Source organism: Leishmania panamensis, assembly GCF_000755165.1.
Source record: "Leishmania panamensis strain MHOM/PA/94/PSC-1 chromosome 20 sequence".
Taxonomy (NCBI): Eukaryota; Euglenozoa; class Kinetoplastea; order Trypanosomatida; family Trypanosomatidae; genus Leishmania; species Leishmania panamensis.
The window spans coordinates 1,946,983-1,965,743 of NC_025866.1; the positions used below are offsets into that span (position 1 = coordinate 1,946,983).

The following is an 18,761-nucleotide window of genomic DNA, read 5'->3' on the forward strand; positions in this document are numbered from 1 at the left end:
TTCTGCTACTGACCGACGGTATTCCTTCTCTTTTTCATCTTGTTCAGCGATTTAGATACCCCACACACACACACACACACGAGAGAGAGAGCGGCGGTGATGTCCAGTGGAGGGAGGGGAAGGGCGTTTTGTTGTTGTTGTTTTTCGTTGCCTCCTTCTCTCCCTTTTTTTCCTCCTCCGCCTCTCACCCATTCCACACGTACAGGCTCATCTTCTAAGCACACGCTCACACACACACATACAGTCCACGCATGCACACAACAACAGCAGGGAGGGCAGCAGATGTAGGCAACACTGCACAAGAGAGGGGAAAAAGATGCACCGCGTAGAGGTTTTGATACGTGGGTGCGTCGGCTGTGCTTGACTCCACTCATGTCAGCGGTGAATGCGAGCATATCATGTTGATAAGCAATTTTGGCACGGCCACACTTCCGCCCTCTCCCTTCCCCGCTGCTGAACGTCGCTCTATCTCACACGGCACCCCTCCTTTTTGTTTGACTATCAGCTTTGTGCGTGGGGGGGAGTGTCAACCCCTTCCACCTCTGCCGCTTCCCTCTCCAAAGATTGCTGTTCTCCTTCTCGGCAGACGTGCCTGCACGTGCAAGTGAATCAATGCCATCTCGCCCCATTTCTGCACGGCTTCTATTCGCCTCTCCCATCTCCCTTCAACTGCATCGACCGTAACGTATCGCTCCATCTTTGCTTCTTATTACCGGGGACAGCCATCCTTGTACGAAAATATGTCAGGCACCTCCACCGCTGCGGCCACCTCCGCGGCCCCACTCTTTCGGGAGTACCGCGTGCACCACACCACTGCCGATGGCATCCTTGTGCAGCTACCCAAGAGTAAGGGCTTCGGCCGGCTCACCACCGCGACTCTTGGCAATGATCTGCTGGCGAAGCGTCTTCACACGAGCCTCTCGACCCGAGAGCACGTGATCGCCATACCAATGCGCTCGCGCGATGCGCAGGGATACCGGCTGCTAACAGCAGACTTGAAGGAGGGCTTTAGCGCGATACTCACCTACCCCGAGCCGGTGCGCCGCCTTGTGCCGAGGCTTCTACGCAAGCACATGCTGGTCGGACTCGGTACTACTGCTCCAGCTCGCCTGGTGCGCGGTTCTGCCAAGGGCTCAGTGCTGACCATTCAGCCTCGCATAACGGCGGTGGCCGCACTGGAAGACCTGACCAAGGATGCCGCCTCCGCACCCCTCAAGTCCTTCAGCGGGGCCGCATCGCATCCCCATCAGCGGCAGAAAAGCCGCGGAGGCGGCAGCGTCGGTAGTGGCAGCAGCGACGACGATGAGCACCACACCGACCATGCGCAAGAAGTCAGTCCACTGAACGCAAACACAGAGGGACAAAAGGCAGCAGCGTGCAGAAACGCCATCGAGGTGCGCATTCTCAACTACGATGTGAACGCCGACGTCGTCAATGTGACAGCGAAAGCGGAGGTGGTTGAGGGCACGCCGCTCGACACGGCCGTCTCCGAGGCTACGCTGGCCACACTGCACCCTGGAGACTTTGTATCCTGCACAGTTCTCCTCTCGTCAACGGATGACGGCTGTGCTGTTGTCCTGATATCTCTGCGGAGCGTCACCGTAGACTTGCATGACAGCAGCAGCGCCTGCGCAACTGTGCTGGGCTACTACGTGTACGACTGGGACGGCAAAGGGGTCTCCGAGGCGCCGGTGGTTGGTCACACGGTGGATCTCGTGGTCGAGTTCTGCCCTGAATTTTCGGCTCTGCGTAGCGTGGCGCCGTTTGTGATTTTGTCGGATCGACTTCGTCAGTTTCACCGCCTTCCAGCAGTGCGTCAGATCCCCAGGGTCACGATCGAGACCTCGACGCCGGCGTCGGCCTCTGCTTTGCCTGCGACCACCACCCCCACACCTCCTGCTGCGGCGCGCGGACTGCTGGGGTTCTTCCCGTGGCGGACCGAGTACGCGGCGATGGCAAACCGCTCCGAGGAGAGCGAGGACATCGAAGACGCAGCCGAGGGTCTCCGCTGCCACGGCACGGCTCAGGATCGTCAGCAACGAACGCGCCGCCGAAAACTAGAGGAAGCAATCGATGCCTACGAGCGCGGCATAGAGACGGCGGTGCCGACCAGCCCGGAGGAGTTCCAGCGTCTGCTGCTTGCGAACCCGAACAGCAGCTACATGTGGACACAATATATGGCCTACCACGTTGGCCTGCAGCAGTACGAGACAGCGCGTCAGGTGGCCGAGAAGGCACTGAGCACCATCGGTGTGCGTGAGCAGGAGGAGCTGCTGAACGTCTGGGTAGCGTACCTCAACGTCGAGAACCTGTACGGCACGGAGGAGTCGCTCTCAGCGGTGTTCCGGCGCGCGCAGCAACGGCAGCTGAACCAGCTCGCACTATTTGAGCGACTCGCCGACATTTACACGGCGTCGCGCAAGCCTAATGAACTCCTTGCATTGTGTCGCGCCATGACAGGCAAGTTCCGCACTGAGCGTCGTGCGTGGGAGCGTCTTGGCATCGTCCTCATCGATCAAGGCAAGCGCGATCAGCTGAAGCGGACTTTGAAGGACATGGGCAATATGCTGAAGCGCGATGACGCGACGCTGGCTATTGTGCACATTGCTATTCACGAGTACAAGCACGGCAATCCCGAGAATGGGCGCGCGCTCTTCGAAGGTCTGCTGCGCAAGGTGCCAAAGCGATCTGACGTTTGGTCAACCTACACGGACCAAGAGATGGGACTGCTGATCCGCAAGGACCCGACGGGGTCAACACTTCAGGTACGGCAGATCTTCCAGCGCGCTGTCGCGATGAACTTCTCCGCAAAGGTGATGCAGCAGGTTCTCACGCGCTTCCTCTCCTTTGAGAAGCTGCACGGCACGCTGACTGACGTCGAGGCGGTGAAGAAGTGTGCGCGCACCTATGTGGAGGCAAAGATTCACACCATGACCGACCCCAGCATCCCTGACGCGGCGGACGCGTGAGGCTTCGATGGCGGCCGTCCTTCTCCCTCTCTAATGTTTGTTCTCCCTCGCGAGTTGAGGGGGGTATCTCGAAGCGGTGCAGTCAGTACGGTGTTGTCTTTGTAGGACCATCTGTCTGTCTGTCACACACACACACACACACACACACACAGATTCTCGCCCACTCTGTGCCTGTGTGTAGTTTTAACAGTAATGTTTTGATGATGTTAGGGACTGTGCGGTGAACCTTCTGCGAATGCGTTGGTCTCGGTGTGTGCGGGCGCTTCTGCGCGTCCCGCTGCCGCCATATGCACTTCTCGAGGTGGTCATCGGCCACGTGTACGCGCAGGCAACTCTCTCAGTGGGGGGGAGGGGGCAAGAGACAACGACGCACATGCGGATTCACACAAGGCGCTTTTTCATTTGCTTCTCTGATAAGGAAGAAAAACGCGGCAGGGAGGGGAGACTCCTCATCGGTGCGTGCGAATGCAATGACTGAAGCGCTACGTACGAGGTGGAAAGAGGCATAAGCCGACCAATGAAAAACAGCGAAACGAAGGCGGAAAACAAAAAAAAAAGAGGAAGAGAGAGGAGGGAAAAGGAGATCGCATGCAGCAATGCGCGGGGTGCTATAATGCTGTCTTAGGAAATGAAGGTTACGGAGAGTGGTTTGCCGGAAGAAGTGTCTGTGCAGGCGGGCGTGGTGTGGGACTTTACTACGACAACCAAGGGTGCAACATAGAGGAGAGCAGCGCACGTCGAGTGTGAGGCAGTGTAGGATGGTAACACTGCACAGCAGTGCCGTCGAATCCTCACCTCCTCCCTCTCCCTCAGCTCATCTCTTCTTCCTCTCTGAGGCAACTGCACCACACGCTTTTATTCTTCCGGTGCGCGTGGTGCACGAGTATGCTGCCTTTCTGCTTATCAGTTGGCAGCGTCTTTCGACCTACTCGCATCGTTTGCCCTCTCTTTGGCGCCTTTTGTGTTTTTGTTTCGCGCTGCTGAATGACGTGGCTGAATGACGTGACTCCCTTCTTGCGCTCACGGGTGCACCTCGAAGGTCTTGTGGCTTTTAGCATCGTATGTTTTGACGCTGCTGCGGGAGTGTATCTGGGCACGCGTGTGTTGACATAGGTATGTGTGGGGGAGGGAGTCCGCCTAGTCTGCACAAGACAAGCACGCACGTACGCCACCAGCACAGAGAGTAATACATGCACTTATTAGAGAAAGTACATGCGAGAGCGTGGTGCGCTTTACCTCTTGCTCTCCTCGGACATTCCTCTATCTGTCTGTGTGGGTGTGGGTGTCTCACACTTGAAGGCTGATCCAATTCTTCCATCCCCTCCTCCTCCTCCTCTGACTTCCCTTGTATGTACTCTATCCCACTAACACGAATAGTCCACTGCGCACCGCCATCATCATCATGGAGCAGTTCGAGTCTGTAAAGACCATGATCGACAACCTCCGGTCCGAGGACCCGGAGGCGCGCCTGAGCAGCATGCGCGGCATCCACCTCATCAGCACCACGCTGGGCCCTGAGCGTACTCGTGACGAACTCCTATTGTACCTCACGGACTACCTCGATGACAACGACGAGGTGCTGCGCGTGTTCGCGAACGCGCTGGGAACGATGCTGCCGGAGGTAGGAGGCGTAGAGTACACCAGCAGTCTGCTGGCCCCACTAGAGATCCTGGGTAGCCTGGACGAAGTGACCGTGCGCGACGAGGCTGTCGCATCTCTCCAGCTCATTGGAAACCAAATTTTCATGCCTGGTAGCACCACAGGCAGCAGCGGTGTGTCTTCGGCTGACAACAAGCACAAGGACTCGAATGCAAAGGCGCAAGGTGACTTCATCAGCATGGTCCGCCGTCTAGGTGAAGGGATGCCGCAGTGTCGCAGCACCGCCTGCTCGCTCATCTCCACCGTCTATCCCTGCTCTGACGCCAGCACGCGCGCGGACTTGATGAGGCTTTTTCAGAGGCTCTGCGAGGACGACGAGATCCTCGTGCGGCGTGCCGCGTGCATTGCCATGGGCAAACACCTCGCCCGGGTGCTTGGCCCGAAGGGGTGCTCAGAGCTGGTGCCGATCCTGAGCGCGTTTGCCAAGGACGAGAGTGACGGTGTGCGCCTGCAAGCGGTGGCGACGTGTGCGTCCCTGCTTCAGATGCTCCCTGAGATGCAGCACTCAGCTATCCTCTTAGCTGTTCGCTCGCTCTCGTCGGATAGCTCGTGGCGCGTTCGCTATATGGCGGCAGATTCTTTAGGCAACCTCGCGGCCGCTCTCTCGCCACCGGACGTCGTCAAGTATGCTGTGCCGGTGTTCCGCTCCTTGTGCCAAGACTCAGAGCCAGAGATTCGCGCGGCTGCGGTGTTCAATATGGCTAACGTGCTTGCCGCTTGTCGAGACGCCGCCGGCAAGAAGGATATTCTCGTGACCGGCACTCGACTCGTGTCCGATGACGTCAGCCACGTCCGCATGAGCCTCGCGAGCGCGGTGCTGAAGTCGGTGGCGCACGTGGCCAAGGACCTTTGGGGGACTACCATCGTCCCAGCGTGCACCGCACTGCTGCGGGATGCGGAAGCGGATGTGCGGCTGGCGCTTGTGTCTGGTTTTAACTCCATGGGCAACACCCCGGAGGCAAAGGAGCTGGCCCCGAGCCTGGTTCCTGTTGTCATTAACCTCGCAGCGGATTCGAAATGGCGCGTACGGGAAGTGGTCGTGACACAGGTTCCCTACGTGATCACATCGCTGGGGCGGAACGCGGAGCAGGTGCTGCAGGTGTGCATCATCCGTCTGACCGACCGGGTAGCCGCCATCCGTGACGCCGCAGTGCAGTCGTGCTGTAAGCTCGTAGCCGAACACGGGAGCAACTGGGCGGCCTCAAAGCTCCTGCCACAGGTTCTGAGTCTCGTGACAGACCCTAACTACCTCCATCGAGTCGCGCTCTGCCACCTGTACGCGGGCCTTGCGAACGTCGCCGCTTTCGACACGACCGCATGCGAGTCAGCGGTGTGGCCGCAACTTGTGACGCTGCACAAGGACCCTGTGCCGAATGTGCGCCTGAACGTGGCCAAGGCAATCATGGCGCTCAGCCGCGCTGACAAAATCCCTGCGCGACTAACAAAGCCGGTGCTGAGGAGCCTTAGTGAAGACGCCGAGGTGGACGTACGCGATGCGACGGCGGCAGCACCGGCGCTAAAAGCATCCACGTCAAAGAAATAAAAGAAAGGAGTGACAAGAAGCGGGGCAACCACGAGGAGTGAGGGAAAACAGCGGAAGGAACGCACGGCGAGTGCAGCCGCAGATGCTGATGCCTGCGTCTCGCGACGCTGTTGTTGTCCTCAACGAGAAGAAAATGCTTTTTTCCCAACGCGACATCCTCTCCATCTCCCCATCACCACCACTACCACCACCTGGCCGTATCCCTCTTACGCCTTGAGCACAGCCATTGACTGGGGACGAATGAGGTGAAGTGGGACCAGAGGGGCAAAAGGAGAAGGAAGAATTAGATGGCGGACAGCAAGGATGGTGCGCTCTTGATGTAGCCTCATGGATATGTAGGTGTGTGCATGTGTGGGTGGGTGGGTGTATTGTCGGTGCACGTGTGGCCGTCCCTACTTGTGTGTATGTTTGCTCGAGTAGAACCTGTCTTGGCTGTTTTTCTACGCTTTATTTCTTTCCCAGTTTCGTGTTCAGTTCGTATGGCTGTTCTTCCCTCCCTCCCACCACTCCGGCTCTCTTCTCTTTACCACGCAAGTGCAGTACATACCAGACACCCGGAGCGAGGGGGAGGAGGAGAACGTTAAAGCTCCGCCCTATTCCTCCTCCTCTCCCCTTCCTTCCTTCCTCTGAGCTCCTCGGGGATGGGCATCGAGAAAGAGGTTTCCTGCGTGAGTGCGCAAGTATGTCAAGCGGTAATAAATGGGGTCCGTGGACCAAGAGGTGCGTTGAGTGTGGGTGGTGTATACACGCACACAACAAACGGCAATCTCTCCCAAGCGCTGGGGACTTTTTCCGCCTTGGTGCTTCAAACCTCCTCGGTTGGTACACTGCTTGTTTTATCGGTTATAGCCAAGGTGTACCAGTGCAGCGACAGCAACAGCAACGGAGGGGAGCCTGTGGGCTGTAGAACTCTCACAACAGACCAGCTCACGCCCACACTTTCCCTCTTTCTTCCATGATAATGAGCGCCTGCTTCCGCTCATGTGACTTCCATATCTCACATATGTCTTTCCCCACGTCACTGCTCACCACCACCACCCTCCCCCTCTTCTCTCTTTTTTTGTTTGTTTGTTATCTCCTCTGGCTTGAAAATGCGCGCTGATGCCGCAGTGGGTTCATTTCTGAGAATGACGTTCACCGGCTCTTAAGGCGGCTCCTTCCCTCACTTTCTCTGTTTTTTTTTTTACTTTTTGGGAGGCGTTCCACTAGATGGGGCAACAGCACAAGCGCTTTGAATTTTTGGAAGCGTCACGGAGTATACGTGCTGTGTGTGAGTGCACACGCGCCTTTGATCGTGCATGGGCACATCAGTGAAATTAGCGCCCTGCCGAACGGTTTAGTCCATCGACAGCGTCAGTCGTGCTAGGAAGTGTCAGTAATCCAAGCCCTGCTCTCCGTGCAGTTGCAGCATCCACACGAGAAGGCAATTGCGACCGATTGACTCTATGCCAAGATGCTGCGCCGAACACTCTCATGCTGCAACAGACCAAAAGGCCCGCCAGGGCTGCGGCCTGGGAAGGAGTACCGTCTTACCGTTCCGTACCGCAGTGAGGTGACAATGATTCGCCAGGCTAACTTTAAGAAGTTCAACAGCAATATCCGCGAGCTCTTCAAGAAACCGTTGGAGATGAACAACATCAAGGCCGTGCCACGTGACCTGGGTGAGCTTCCCCGAAACTACGTTTTGAAGCTGCTCTTCTTTCACCAGCCGATTCGCCTGCTTGACTTGTGGGAGCTGTGCAAGCAGCACAACGATGTTCCTCTCGACTCTGCACGGCACCTGCGCCTCGTGCTCAAGATTGCGAAGCTGCAGAAGTGGGCGTATGCAGAGAAGAATCAGACAGACAACCTCTACTACTACTACGTGCACCAGAGTCGCATTCATGAGGTGCAGCAGATGGTGCGGCACGACGAGGTTGTGAAACGGGCGCAGGAGGCTGATTCGAAGAGGCAGATAGTGCGCCAAGAGGAAGGGCGTCAGGCGCGTGAGGCGCAGAGCCTTGACGACCACATCATCGCACTGCAGAACACGCTAGTAAGCAACATAGGCCACATACGCGCCTTTGACCCCACCTTTGTGGACACTAAACCCTACGTCATGGAGTCAGGGGCAGTGAACTGCGCGTGGCACTGGGAGGGAGCAGTCGATACGGCGACACAGGAAGCGTCTTCTCACGCTGAAAAGAACTCCAAACTGTGAGAGCGGAAATTGATATCCATCGTCCCCTGCCAGTCACTTGCGTCTGCATACTCCTACTGTATCCCGTTGCGACCGCTGCGTCTGTTCATCGAATCATGAATGCACAAACAAACGGGGAGAAATTCAGGCCTGCACGCAAGTTAGCTGCCCACGTTCTCTTGGGGGGCTTTTTTCTTGTTGTTTGGGTTCCTGTCGGGGTGGTGAGTTGTGCAGGTACTGCTTGTGTGAGTAGGAGTGACGGCGCATCGTGGGTGGCTCACTGCAGTATGCGCGATGGTTACAAGAAAATGTTCGCAAAATACAAGACGCTTGAATAGCTATTCCGCAGGAAAGATTGGTAGTAGTATCGATAGGTTGGTAGGCCCACCTTCCGTTGCTTGCCAAGAAGCCAGTCACGTCCTGCGAAGCAGCTCTTGGGGCGCCTTGCTCCAAAGCGTCAAGCCCGCCGCCCAAGCACGGCCCCGGCCCCAAACCCCACCCACCCCTCCCGGCGGGATGCGTTCGAGTCACGCCGACACTCTGCCCATCACACGTGGGTGGTGCAAACGCGTGCACTGTCGCAGGTCTCTCCGACGCAGCGCTGTCCAGGGCCTCACCGCCCGCATCAGCGGTGGTACGGCAGTGGCAGGGGTAGGGGGCCTGCCTGGCTTTCTCACCCAGAGAGAGTGAGGAATAGCGAGTCCTGTGGTGCCACGAGCTGAGGTGTCTCCCTCCCGTCTTCAGGGTACCGGTGAGAAGGACAAAGAAGACGAGTAGGCAGGGAGCTTGATAAGTCGGCGGCTGACACCGCGTCAGATGTGCCCCTCCATGCCAGGCAACCTCGGCGTCTCTCTCTCTCTGTGTTGCTCGCGCATCGCTCCTTTGATCTATGCATGACGCTTCGTCTACGGTAGGACTCCACATGCACCTTCTGAAAGCCGCTCGTCCCCTGCTTTCTTCTCCCCTCTGAGGTAATTCCTACGCCGAGGTTAGCTCTACCTCTCATTTCTGTTCGCCCTCTGTGTCATACGACGCAGGTGGTCCGCTTGCATAGAGTTTTGTTTTGGCTGTATTAGAGCCCACACACGTGGGTGGACTTGTTGAGTACAGAGTGGGTGGACGCGCCTTATCCATCCTTCTCCCCTGTCCTACCCCTTCCCACCCAATCTCTCTGCCTGCCTCTTATTGGCCTCATAATCTATGGTATGGTGGTCTTACCTTTATATATCTTGATCTCTTGCATCAGGGCATCAGCGGAATGCAGTGGCCGGAGGTACCGCCGGGACTAGCAGCACCCTACGCAGCGCCGCTCAGTAGCGCCCCATCGCCTCTCTTCGGCGTCATCATTCCCGGCTACCCCGTGCAGACTAATGTCTCCCTGGTCGATACCGGGCGGTGGACCGTCAACCTTGGCGTGGCACCGGAGAGCTTTGTCGTGTTTCTCACCATGTCAGAACCGCTTCCGCCCGGCCACGGCATCGGTCTCTTTCTCGCCCGCGAGGACACCATGAGCTTTCAGTATGTCGGCGCCCTCACCCAGCAGCAGGCAAGCTGCATCGTTAAAGTGTCGGCCATCTTTCTCAATACCTCCCAACCAACCCGTGTCGTGCTGGGGTTAGCGCTGGAGCGGGAGGAGGAGCTGCAGAACCTCGGCCTCACGCAGGAGCAAGCGTTGCAACAGTCGCAGGTGGCCACCAAGGTTGCCATCGCGGAGCGAATTCTCGAGGATCTATACGGCTTTGTTGTGAGCTACGCCCGTACCATCACCCTGGGCTTCGGTAGCGGCACCAGTGGCATTAGTTCTATCGAGCCTGGCGACTATGTTGTGATGCCAGCATCTTTCGTGGACAAGTGGCGCGCGCGCCTACAGACGAAGATAGCAAAGGATAACGCCTTCTTGGCGTAGACTTTCGAATGCAAATAGAAAAGAGGGAGGAGGTCCTGCACGGCGGTGGAAGAAATGAGAGAGATTGCAGCAGCGGTCGGTGGAGCACACACGGTGGTGTGTGCGTGTGCGTGTGTGTGTGTGTGTGTGTGTGTACGCACTGCCTAATGCACACGGATCCGACCCCCTCCTCCGGCAAGCTCCTCTCTCTCTCTCTCTTGCTCGCTCGTTCTCCCTCTGCTGTTGCCGTCGGTGCACAGAAGGGGAAGGGGCGCGTAATCTGTGGATGCACTGCCTTCGCTCAACGACGGCTGCCCTTGCTAGGGTCGTGTGCAACCTTGCTGGGTAGCTTGGCGGTCATCCTAGGTAAAGGTTGTTGTCTGGCTTACTCTGTATCTCGCCTATCCTCTCCTGGTATTCATGGTTCACTTGTCCGTGTGCACCGCCGCTTTGCATGTTGATCTGTGTCTTTGTATGTGCGTATGTCTACTGCACTCTCCCCTCCCCCTCCCGCCCTCCCCGTGTCCGTGTTGGACATCTTCGAGAAGGTAAATACAACATTATGGATAGTAAGCCCTGTGCGGTGGTTGATTTCTACGACCCACCAAGTTGACTTTGCCAATGAAGCAGCACCCATGTGCGAACATGCAAGGGCATCTGTTTTCACCCCCGCACACACACACAATGAAGTACAAGTATGAATCTGAATACGAAAACAACACCCAACAAAAAAAGCAGGAAAATGGGAAAGGAGGCAGTTTCGTGCTGCAACTAAAGGCACAAACAAGTTTTTAGGAGAGCCACCATTGACGTGAAAACGCCAAGGCCGCCCCCTGTCAGCGCGCTCTCATTCTTTGAGAGCGTCTTGACAGCATCAACCGCATTCTGGCGTCACATGGCATTCACCCTCTCTTTGGGGTTGACTTGCACGCCACAGTGCTCCTCAAAGAAGCGGGCTCGGCGGCACCCCCTCCCCTCTCACCGTTGGCCTTCTAGAGGATTTGATGCGAAGCGTGATGTCCCTTTTCTTCGCTCCCTCTCTCTGCTAGACGGGCTCCACATCATGTGAGCCAATCGAATAACTGCTCAACTTCTTCTCTCCTTGTCAATCTCTCTCTCTGCGTCTTTGCTCGCTCGCGTTTCACTGCCGGCGCGCCTCCCTGTGTCCCCTCATTTGCAGCTATCAGCACGTCACACGCCGACACATACACACACACACACACACAAACACGCGCACGTGCGCAACATATCACGCAGATTTTGTGTCGTTTTTTTTTCCTTCCTTCCTTTCTCTGACCTCCTTCCTCTTTCGTGTCGTTTCGCCGCTTCCCTCCCTTCCTCGTCTGCCACAAGCGCATAAACATAAAAGACGAACCCACCACCACCACCATCACTACCGAAAAAAAAAACGAACAGAGAAAGGAAGAGCGTAGGAAGTGGGGGAGGGGAAACAAATAAGAGGCCATCCTTCTGTTGTTGATTTCTGGGCAGGCGAGAGTCTCTCGCCGTGCGAGAGAGAAAGGGAGAGAAAGTGGACCTATTATCAGTGAGGTCGCCTTTACGCGTAGGCACGCAAGCAGAGGCACGAAGACGTACGCGCGCATTCCATCCCCTCTCCTACGGTCTTCACACACGTCGGCAACGTAGACACCGGCGAGCAAAGGGGAGAGAGTAGAAGAAAATAACGACGTGGAAAGGGGAAAAAAGTCGTTGCCCGAAGAGGCTCACGACACCTTGTGTCCTGTGCCGCGCTTCCCTCGCTCTATTTCTTTCTTCCATTTCCTTTCACTGGAGCCTTCCTTGTGTGTTACGGGTGTCGTCTTGTTGTTTCTGTGCTTTACTCGCGTATAGGAACGCTGCACTGAGTTCAGCTGCCTGTTTCTCTCAGCCTCACTCTCTTTCTCGCTCGTCTGTGCATTCTATCCCCGCTATCTCCACCTCTCCCTTTTGCTGATCTTATCCTCGTCGTCGTTGCATCTCAGAAGCCTTTCTTCTTTTTCTCCTCGTCTTGTGCGCTTGTCTCTCAGCTTCTCCTTTCGCTTCATTCTCCCTCCCTCTTTCCCCAGTTGATAACAGACGCACACCTCTACACCAGAGTCTTCCCCTGCCCTCACAGCCCTTTTGGATTCTCCTTTTTGTCTTATTTTGCTCTCCTCTTGTAGTTTTCCTCCCCCCTCCTCACACGCACACACACACATATATATATATATATATATATATATATATATATATGTCGGTACGCGAGCCAACGCCCCGTCCACCTACGCACCGATAGACATACAGACATACGCACAAGCTTCAGCAGCAGGGGGGAGAAGGTACTAGAATCAGACTCTCTTGAGCCGCCAGGTCCCCTCTTCGTGTGTGAATTTCTCTGTGTGTGTGTGTATTTTATTCCTCTCCCCATATCTCTTCGCTGCTCGCCCTCTCCCCGTTTGCCATTCCCACAGCAGGTCCTCTCCACAATTCTCCAGCGCTTTTTAACCACTCTCCTTCTCTAACGCCCTCTTCCCCTCTCCCTTCTTCTCTACCTTGATTTTGTTTTTCTGCCATCTCTCATCCCGGCAGGAGGAGAAACACGAGATAAAGAAGAGGGCCAGAGGGTGTGAGACCAAGCGTGAGACTCGGGGAGCACACATCCCCACTTACAAGCACATAGTAAAAGCGGTTGCCGCGCTATTTTAAAAACTTCACATTCGCTTGTTTTTCTTTTCTTCTTGTTTCCGACTTGTGTTGCGGTAGTGCTTGAAGAGACGGGAGAGAGAGAGGTGTACGACCTCCCTTTGTTTGTTGGTGTGTCTGTCTTGGCTTTCCTTTTCACTCCCCCTCGCTTTCCTTTTCCCTTCTTGGGTGTCTTTCTCGCCCTCTTTCTCCCCCTCCTCGTCCCCACGCCGGTGTGCCTTGTGTACACTCTCTTCTCTCCTGATTGTTTGTTTGTTGCTTCTTCGTGAGCGGGATAGAAAACCGGCGCCGCTGCCATCGCAAGGGCTGACCACCGAACAGGGCCAAGCCAGGTAGACCAGGACCCACACAAAATAGGATACTGAGCGAGCAGCGACGACGAGGAAGTAAAGAGACGGGGTAAAAATAGAGAAGAAACCCAGGGAAAACGGTTGGCAAGAGACCGAAAAGGGGGTAGTGAAAAAAAACGTCGCTGCATCGTTTTATCTCCCTCCCTCCCTCCCTCCCTTCTCTCTCTCTTTCTCTTACGGTGTGTGCTTGTCGGCGAGGGTATATATATTTGGTCACAGTGCTTCTCTCACATTCTCGTCGTGAGTCCAGGTGCGCCCGACTGTGCGTCTTTTTCTTCTCGTGCGTGTAAATCGCAAGCAGTAAGACGATAAAGATCAAAACAGAAGGAAGTGCTCTAGAAGAAGACTAAAGGAAAATATCAGAGACGGAAACGACAGAGTCGCGTACACCAACGACTGAGGAAACACAGAATGTGAAGGGGGAAAACACACAGAACGTAAAAGCAAACAACCAAGACCGAAAGATAAGAAAGGAGGAGAAGCACCCGACGAAAAGCAGGAGGCTTCTCCTTTGCTTTTGATTTGGTGTTTCTCAGCGCGCTCGCCTTTTCAGCTGTGCTTGGCTTTACGTCTGCTCTTCCTTCCCCAGAACTTGCTCGCTTTATCGCTTGCTCTCTCTATTATCCTTTCCCCGCTGATCACTATTCTCCCCTCTCTCTCTCCTCCAGAGTGTTCGTCTCTCCTCGGTATTTGTGTGTATGCGTTGAAGCAAGTATTTGTCTAAGCTCGCGTGCCTATGTGGATGTGTGTGTGTGTGGGTGTGTGCCTTTACACTGGGTTTATTTGTCAATTTCCCCCCCTCTCCCTCTCTCTCTCTGTATCTCTCTGTGTCTCTTCCCCCTTTCTATTTTGTGGTTGTCTCCTTTTTTACGTCTATTTGCCTCGCTTGCCTTTTTTCTTTTCCCATTCGGTGGGTGTGTGCGTGTTGCAGTGTCCCACTTTTGAGCTTTATTGCTGGACTTTGTGCGTGTGAGTGAGTGAGTGAGTGAGTGTGTTGTTTATGTTTCTTCTTGTTGTTGTTCGCCTTGACTAGCGTTTATTGGCACATCTTTTCTATAGTTCTTGCCTCTGTGTGTGTGTGTGTGTGTGCGCGTGCAGCCGCACGTGAGAATCGCCGTTGAGCTCTTGTGTTTTTTGTTAGTTTGATTGTTGTTGTTGTTGTCGGGTCCCGTGTTCCTTTTTTCTCTTTTCATTTTCTCCTTTGCTGGTTCGCTTCGACTTGCCTCCTCGTCTTCCTACCGCGCGAGTTGGTCTACCGCTTTCCCACCTACCCACAACGCCTCTCTTCTTCGTGACAGTCGCTGGAGCGTAACGGACACATACACTCGGTACTGAAACACAATTCCCCGTAGGTCTCGGAAATAGTGAAGGGTAGCCAGACAGAAAGGAGCGACGTGAACAACACTCTCCATCAAGAACAACAAAATGGGTGGCTATCCTTCTCATGATGCGCCGAACTTCCTGTTCGCAACGGCGGCGCAACATCCCAACAACGGCGGCACGACTGAGGTGTGCCTCGTTCCGCTCCTGCGGCGTCACTTCAACGATATGAACAGGCGACTGAAGGATGCGGTGGCGCAGCTCTACTTCAATGGGCCACCCAACACGACCGCGCTTGCCCTCCAGGCCATGCAGAGCGGCATTTCCTCGCTCTGCGCCTCGCCCGATATCTCTGCGCAGACGTCCTTTCACAACTTGAACGATGCGTCTGGCAGTATCATCCTACCCGCCGGCCAACCGCCGCCGCTGGCGCCCAACTCCGCCATAGCGAGTAACACGAGTTTTGACTCCATCACCGAGACGCAACGGAAGGCTGTGCACGCCTACAAGGCCATGGACCAACTGCTGAACGAGATCGAGGCATCTTTCGTCACGGCAACTCGCGTCTTGTATGACTCAGCTGCACTAGCGAGCGCGAAGGTACACGAGAAGCGGGCGTGCTCCACCAAGGCCATGGAGAAAGCAAAGAGCTCCGGAGTTGCTCCAGCGGCTGGTGGGAATGTGAAGGGGGATCTGGCGACCCTTCATGTGATTGGTAACTCCTCACGGCCATCGCCCATGTCACAACAGTCCACGGTGCCTCCCCCGCCCCCGATGCTGCGCCCGGTGCCATGCGCGATATGCATCATTGAGCCTGACACCTCAGGCCGTCGATCCTCGTCGGGACAGCAGAACACAACAGCTACCAACGTCACTCAGAACAATAACACTCTGACGGCCCTCAATGTGCCGACTCCGACAGCGGGACCTAATGGGCTGCAGATGCCCACCTCCAGCAACGGTGGGGGAGGCATTCCGTCCTCACCGGAGTGGGTGACTGTGCAGAGCCGTCGACTGCGTTGCATTGGGTACCTCTCGTGCTTCTCGAAGCCGAGAGCCGTGGACTACGAGTCGAGGGAGATGTACGGACCGGAGTCCAAGCCGCCTCTGCACATACTCCGCGTCAGTGACTGTAGCTCTAAGGGTCTGGATGTAGCATTCGAGCTGATCCTTCAGGATGAGGGCAAGTACGTGCACCTGTTGGAGCCGGTCGTCTTCTTGGCCAGCATAATGTTCCGCTCTCAATACCTGACCAGCAGCATGCTGCAGCGTCCCGTACACTCCCCTGAGGTAGAAAACGCGTACTACGCTCACCTGCAGCTCCTTAACATTCACGTAATGCTGTCAAAGGACCATGTGCACCAGTTGAAGATGCTACAGGAGCAACTTCCGCTCATGGACTTCGTGGAGGAAATGGGTCTTAGCGAGCGGCACGCCGCGACAAACGCCGGCGGTGAGACGGCCTCGTGTGGTGGTGCTCCTTCGCTGGAGACAACGATAACTGTCGGTGACGGGTCAGCAGAGATTATCGGGCCTGTGGCGGCTGATGGAGATGCCCCGACGAAGGCCTGTGACGAGCTCTTGAGGTCGCGCCGGCATGCCCGCGATGATGACTCAGAAGACAGGGAACACTTGGACAAAGAGGATGATGGGCAGAAGAATGGGGCACCCAGCGAGGCTGCCGAGGTGACATCAGCGGAGAACTCGGCGAAGAGAGCGGACTACGGCGAGAACGAAGAGGAGGGGGCGGCCGACTCGACACGCGACACCGCGGCGGATTGGGAAAAGGATGTGAAGCCTAGCAACATCTCTACCTCTGCGACAAGTCGTCGCACGCGCCGCAGCCGCCGCCGTCAGCGCAAGCAGAAGACGATCGAGCCGCAAGACGAAATCTATCGCAAGACGCACTGCAGTATGCCTGAGGTCTCCCTGTATGAGCTGAGCTCTGGCGAGCGAGGAATTGAAGTTGTCTTTGACGGCGCACTGCTTGCACGCATGATGAAACTCGTTGCTGAAACGGCTGCCTACGAGACAGTCAAGAACTCATACATCCGATGTGATATGGGGCCACTAATGAAGGAGCGCCGCCACCTCAACCAGAGCCGTCGCGACGCCCTGCAAGAGGAGGGCAGCATTGAGCGCGAGGAGGAGCGCGTGATGGGCAGCACCATTGTCGCTGCCACGGTGCGTCGCTGGGTAAAGGAGGGCCTTGCTGCCGAGGAGGAGAAGCACAAGAAGGCGCAGCAGACCGCAGCAGCTACAGCGGCCCAATCCCACCTGCCCCTGCTCCCGCAGGGGACACAGATGCTGCACAACATATCTGTGATGCACGTTAGCGGGGCACAGGGTGGTGGACCGAACGTGATGGCAGGATCCATTGCATCCGCCAGTGCTGTAAATCCGATCCTCACTGCGCAGGCAGCAGCGATGGGCCAAAATACATCCCTGCTGCAAATGGCCATGGTACCGGTCAACCAGCCGACAACGGCGGCGGGAGCCTCAACCTCGGCTGCCACCCCAAGTGCCCCGATGCTCATGTACGTGCCCGGTGTTGGGTACATGCAGGTCCCGAGCAATTCCCGAGTCTTGACGGCCCCAGCTGCGCCGCAGCAAGCAGTGCTTCCAACATACGTGATCAACCCGGTGACGGGCCAGCCGATTATGGTGGCTCCTCAAGCCGCGCCCGCATGCGCCACTAACCCTTCCGGCACACCACCGCAGCAGCCACAGATGACAGCCGTTCCGTCTATGATGCATATGTACAACGTACAGCAGCAGCAGCAGATGATGGGGGCTTCGCCACAGTACTTTGCTGCCCACGCTGCGCCGCAAGCAGTGCAACAGTCGCAACAGCAGCAGTACCACTACATGATGGGTCCCGGCGGGCAGTTGCTGATGGTGCCCATCGCGTCCGCGCCAACACCGCAGGCCTCGCAGCCACAGCAGCAGCAACAGCAGTATATGATGACCGCTATACCGCCTCAACAAGCCCCACAATTGCAGCCGCAGCAGGTCTACATGAACCCCTGTATGATGCCTGGAATGATGAACATGGCCGCCGCGCAGCAACAAGCCCAACAGCAAGCGCAGCATCAAGTACAGCAGCATGTGCAGCAACAGGCGCAGCAACAGGCTGAAGGCCAGAAAGCTTACCAGCAGTTCATGGATGCGCAGGAGGAAGTCCAGCTGTTACGCCAGCTCCAGCAACAGGCCCAAATGGCTCAGCAGGCGCCCCTCAACGAGCAGCAGCAAGCACAACTCCTGAAGCAGGCGCAGCTGATGGTGCAGGCTCGGCGGGTCTATCAGTCTCAACAGCAACAGCATACACAGAATCAGACCCAGCAAATGACTCAGCATCAACAGGCACAGCAACCGCAGCAGACAATAACCAACGTGGCAGCAGGGGGAAACCCGCAAGGCTTCAGCCCGCAAAGCTCCACTCGCACACCCGCTGGTACGCCTCAGCAACAAGGCAGCGCCGCCGCGCCACCAGCGCCTTACAGCGCAGCACCCGGCTCTGCCATGTCGCCGTCGCTGTCACACATGCCAGTGATGCAGCACCCGAATATGCAAAACATGTACGCGCAGCTCCAACCGCAGCCTGCGCCCACGACGAGCACGTCTGGCAAGGAGGCCTCATCGTCAGGGCCAACGGCAAGTGCAAGCAACACAAGCGCCAAGTCGACCAGCACCAATCCCCAGTCCACCTCTACTGGTGCTGCAGGAACGATCGGCGATCAGGCGGCCGCCCCGGGAGCGGTGAATACGCATCCGAAGATGAACCCGTACAACTTTGCCGCAATGAACGACGATGACGACGACGCCGCGGTCGCACTTGCGGCTGCGACGGCTACAATGGAGGCCATCCGTGGTCACGGCGGTATCGACCGTGACGATGACGACGAGGACGAGGACGGCAGCCAGTTTTTCTCAAGCGGTCAGTTTTTCTTCCGCACCCAGTAAAGAAGATCGAAGCGCAAGAGGCAATAGCTGTTCGTGAAGGGGTCAGGGTAAGGGGAAGGAAGACTACCGACTCCTCGCTCCCTCTCTTACTGGGGCTTCCTCTTTCTCGCGCTAGTTGTTTCCTTTCTCCCATCCGACTACGAAGAGATGAAGAAGGAAGCACTTAAACACTCCCTCCCTCCCTCCCTTTCTCTCTCTCTCTCTCTCTGTC

General features: G+C 56.4%; 5 protein-coding genes across 5 annotated transcripts, besides 1 other annotated feature; all 5 read left to right on the forward strand.

Moving 5' to 3' along the window:
- Positions 1 to 740: 740 nt before the first annotated feature.
- LPMP_204880 (rRNA biogenesis protein-like protein) lies at positions 741 to 2,969 on the forward strand (the record flags this gene model as incomplete). The annotated part of the gene is made up of 1 exon (XM_010700385.1): positions 741 to 2,969. The coding sequence occupies one exon, from the start codon at positions 741 to 743 to the stop codon at positions 2,967 to 2,969; it is 2,229 nt and encodes a 742-aa protein (XP_010698687.1).
- Positions 2,970 to 4,371: 1,402 nt separating this feature from the next.
- LPMP_204890 (serine/threonine protein phosphatase 2A regulatory subunit, putative) lies at positions 4,372 to 6,171 on the forward strand (the record flags this gene model as incomplete). Its single annotated transcript, XM_010700386.1, has 1 exon — positions 4,372 to 6,171. One exon carries the CDS (start codon positions 4,372 to 4,374, stop codon positions 6,169 to 6,171), a length of 1,800 nt encoding a protein of 599 aa, XP_010698688.1.
- A 1,453-nt stretch (positions 6,172 to 7,624) lies between these two features.
- Positions 7,625 to 8,371, forward strand: LPMP_204900 (hypothetical protein; the record flags this gene model as incomplete). The annotated part of the gene is made up of 1 exon (XM_010700387.1): positions 7,625 to 8,371. One exon carries the CDS (start codon positions 7,625 to 7,627, stop codon positions 8,369 to 8,371), a length of 747 nt encoding a protein of 248 aa, XP_010698689.1.
- A 362-nt stretch (positions 8,372 to 8,733) lies between these two features.
- Positions 8,734 to 9,082: a repeat region.
- A 526-nt stretch (positions 9,083 to 9,608) lies between these two features.
- LPMP_204910 (hypothetical protein) lies at positions 9,609 to 10,256 on the forward strand (the record flags this gene model as incomplete). The annotated part of the gene is made up of 1 exon (XM_010700388.1): positions 9,609 to 10,256. One exon carries the CDS (start codon positions 9,609 to 9,611, stop codon positions 10,254 to 10,256), a length of 648 nt encoding a protein of 215 aa, XP_010698690.1.
- A 4,436-nt stretch (positions 10,257 to 14,692) lies between these two features.
- On the forward strand, positions 14,693 to 18,550 carry LPMP_204920 (hypothetical protein; the record flags this gene model as incomplete). The annotated part of the gene is made up of 1 exon (XM_010700389.1): positions 14,693 to 18,550. One exon carries the CDS (start codon positions 14,693 to 14,695, stop codon positions 18,548 to 18,550), a length of 3,858 nt encoding a protein of 1,285 aa, XP_010698691.1.
- Between the last annotated feature and the right edge of the window lie 211 nt (positions 18,551 to 18,761).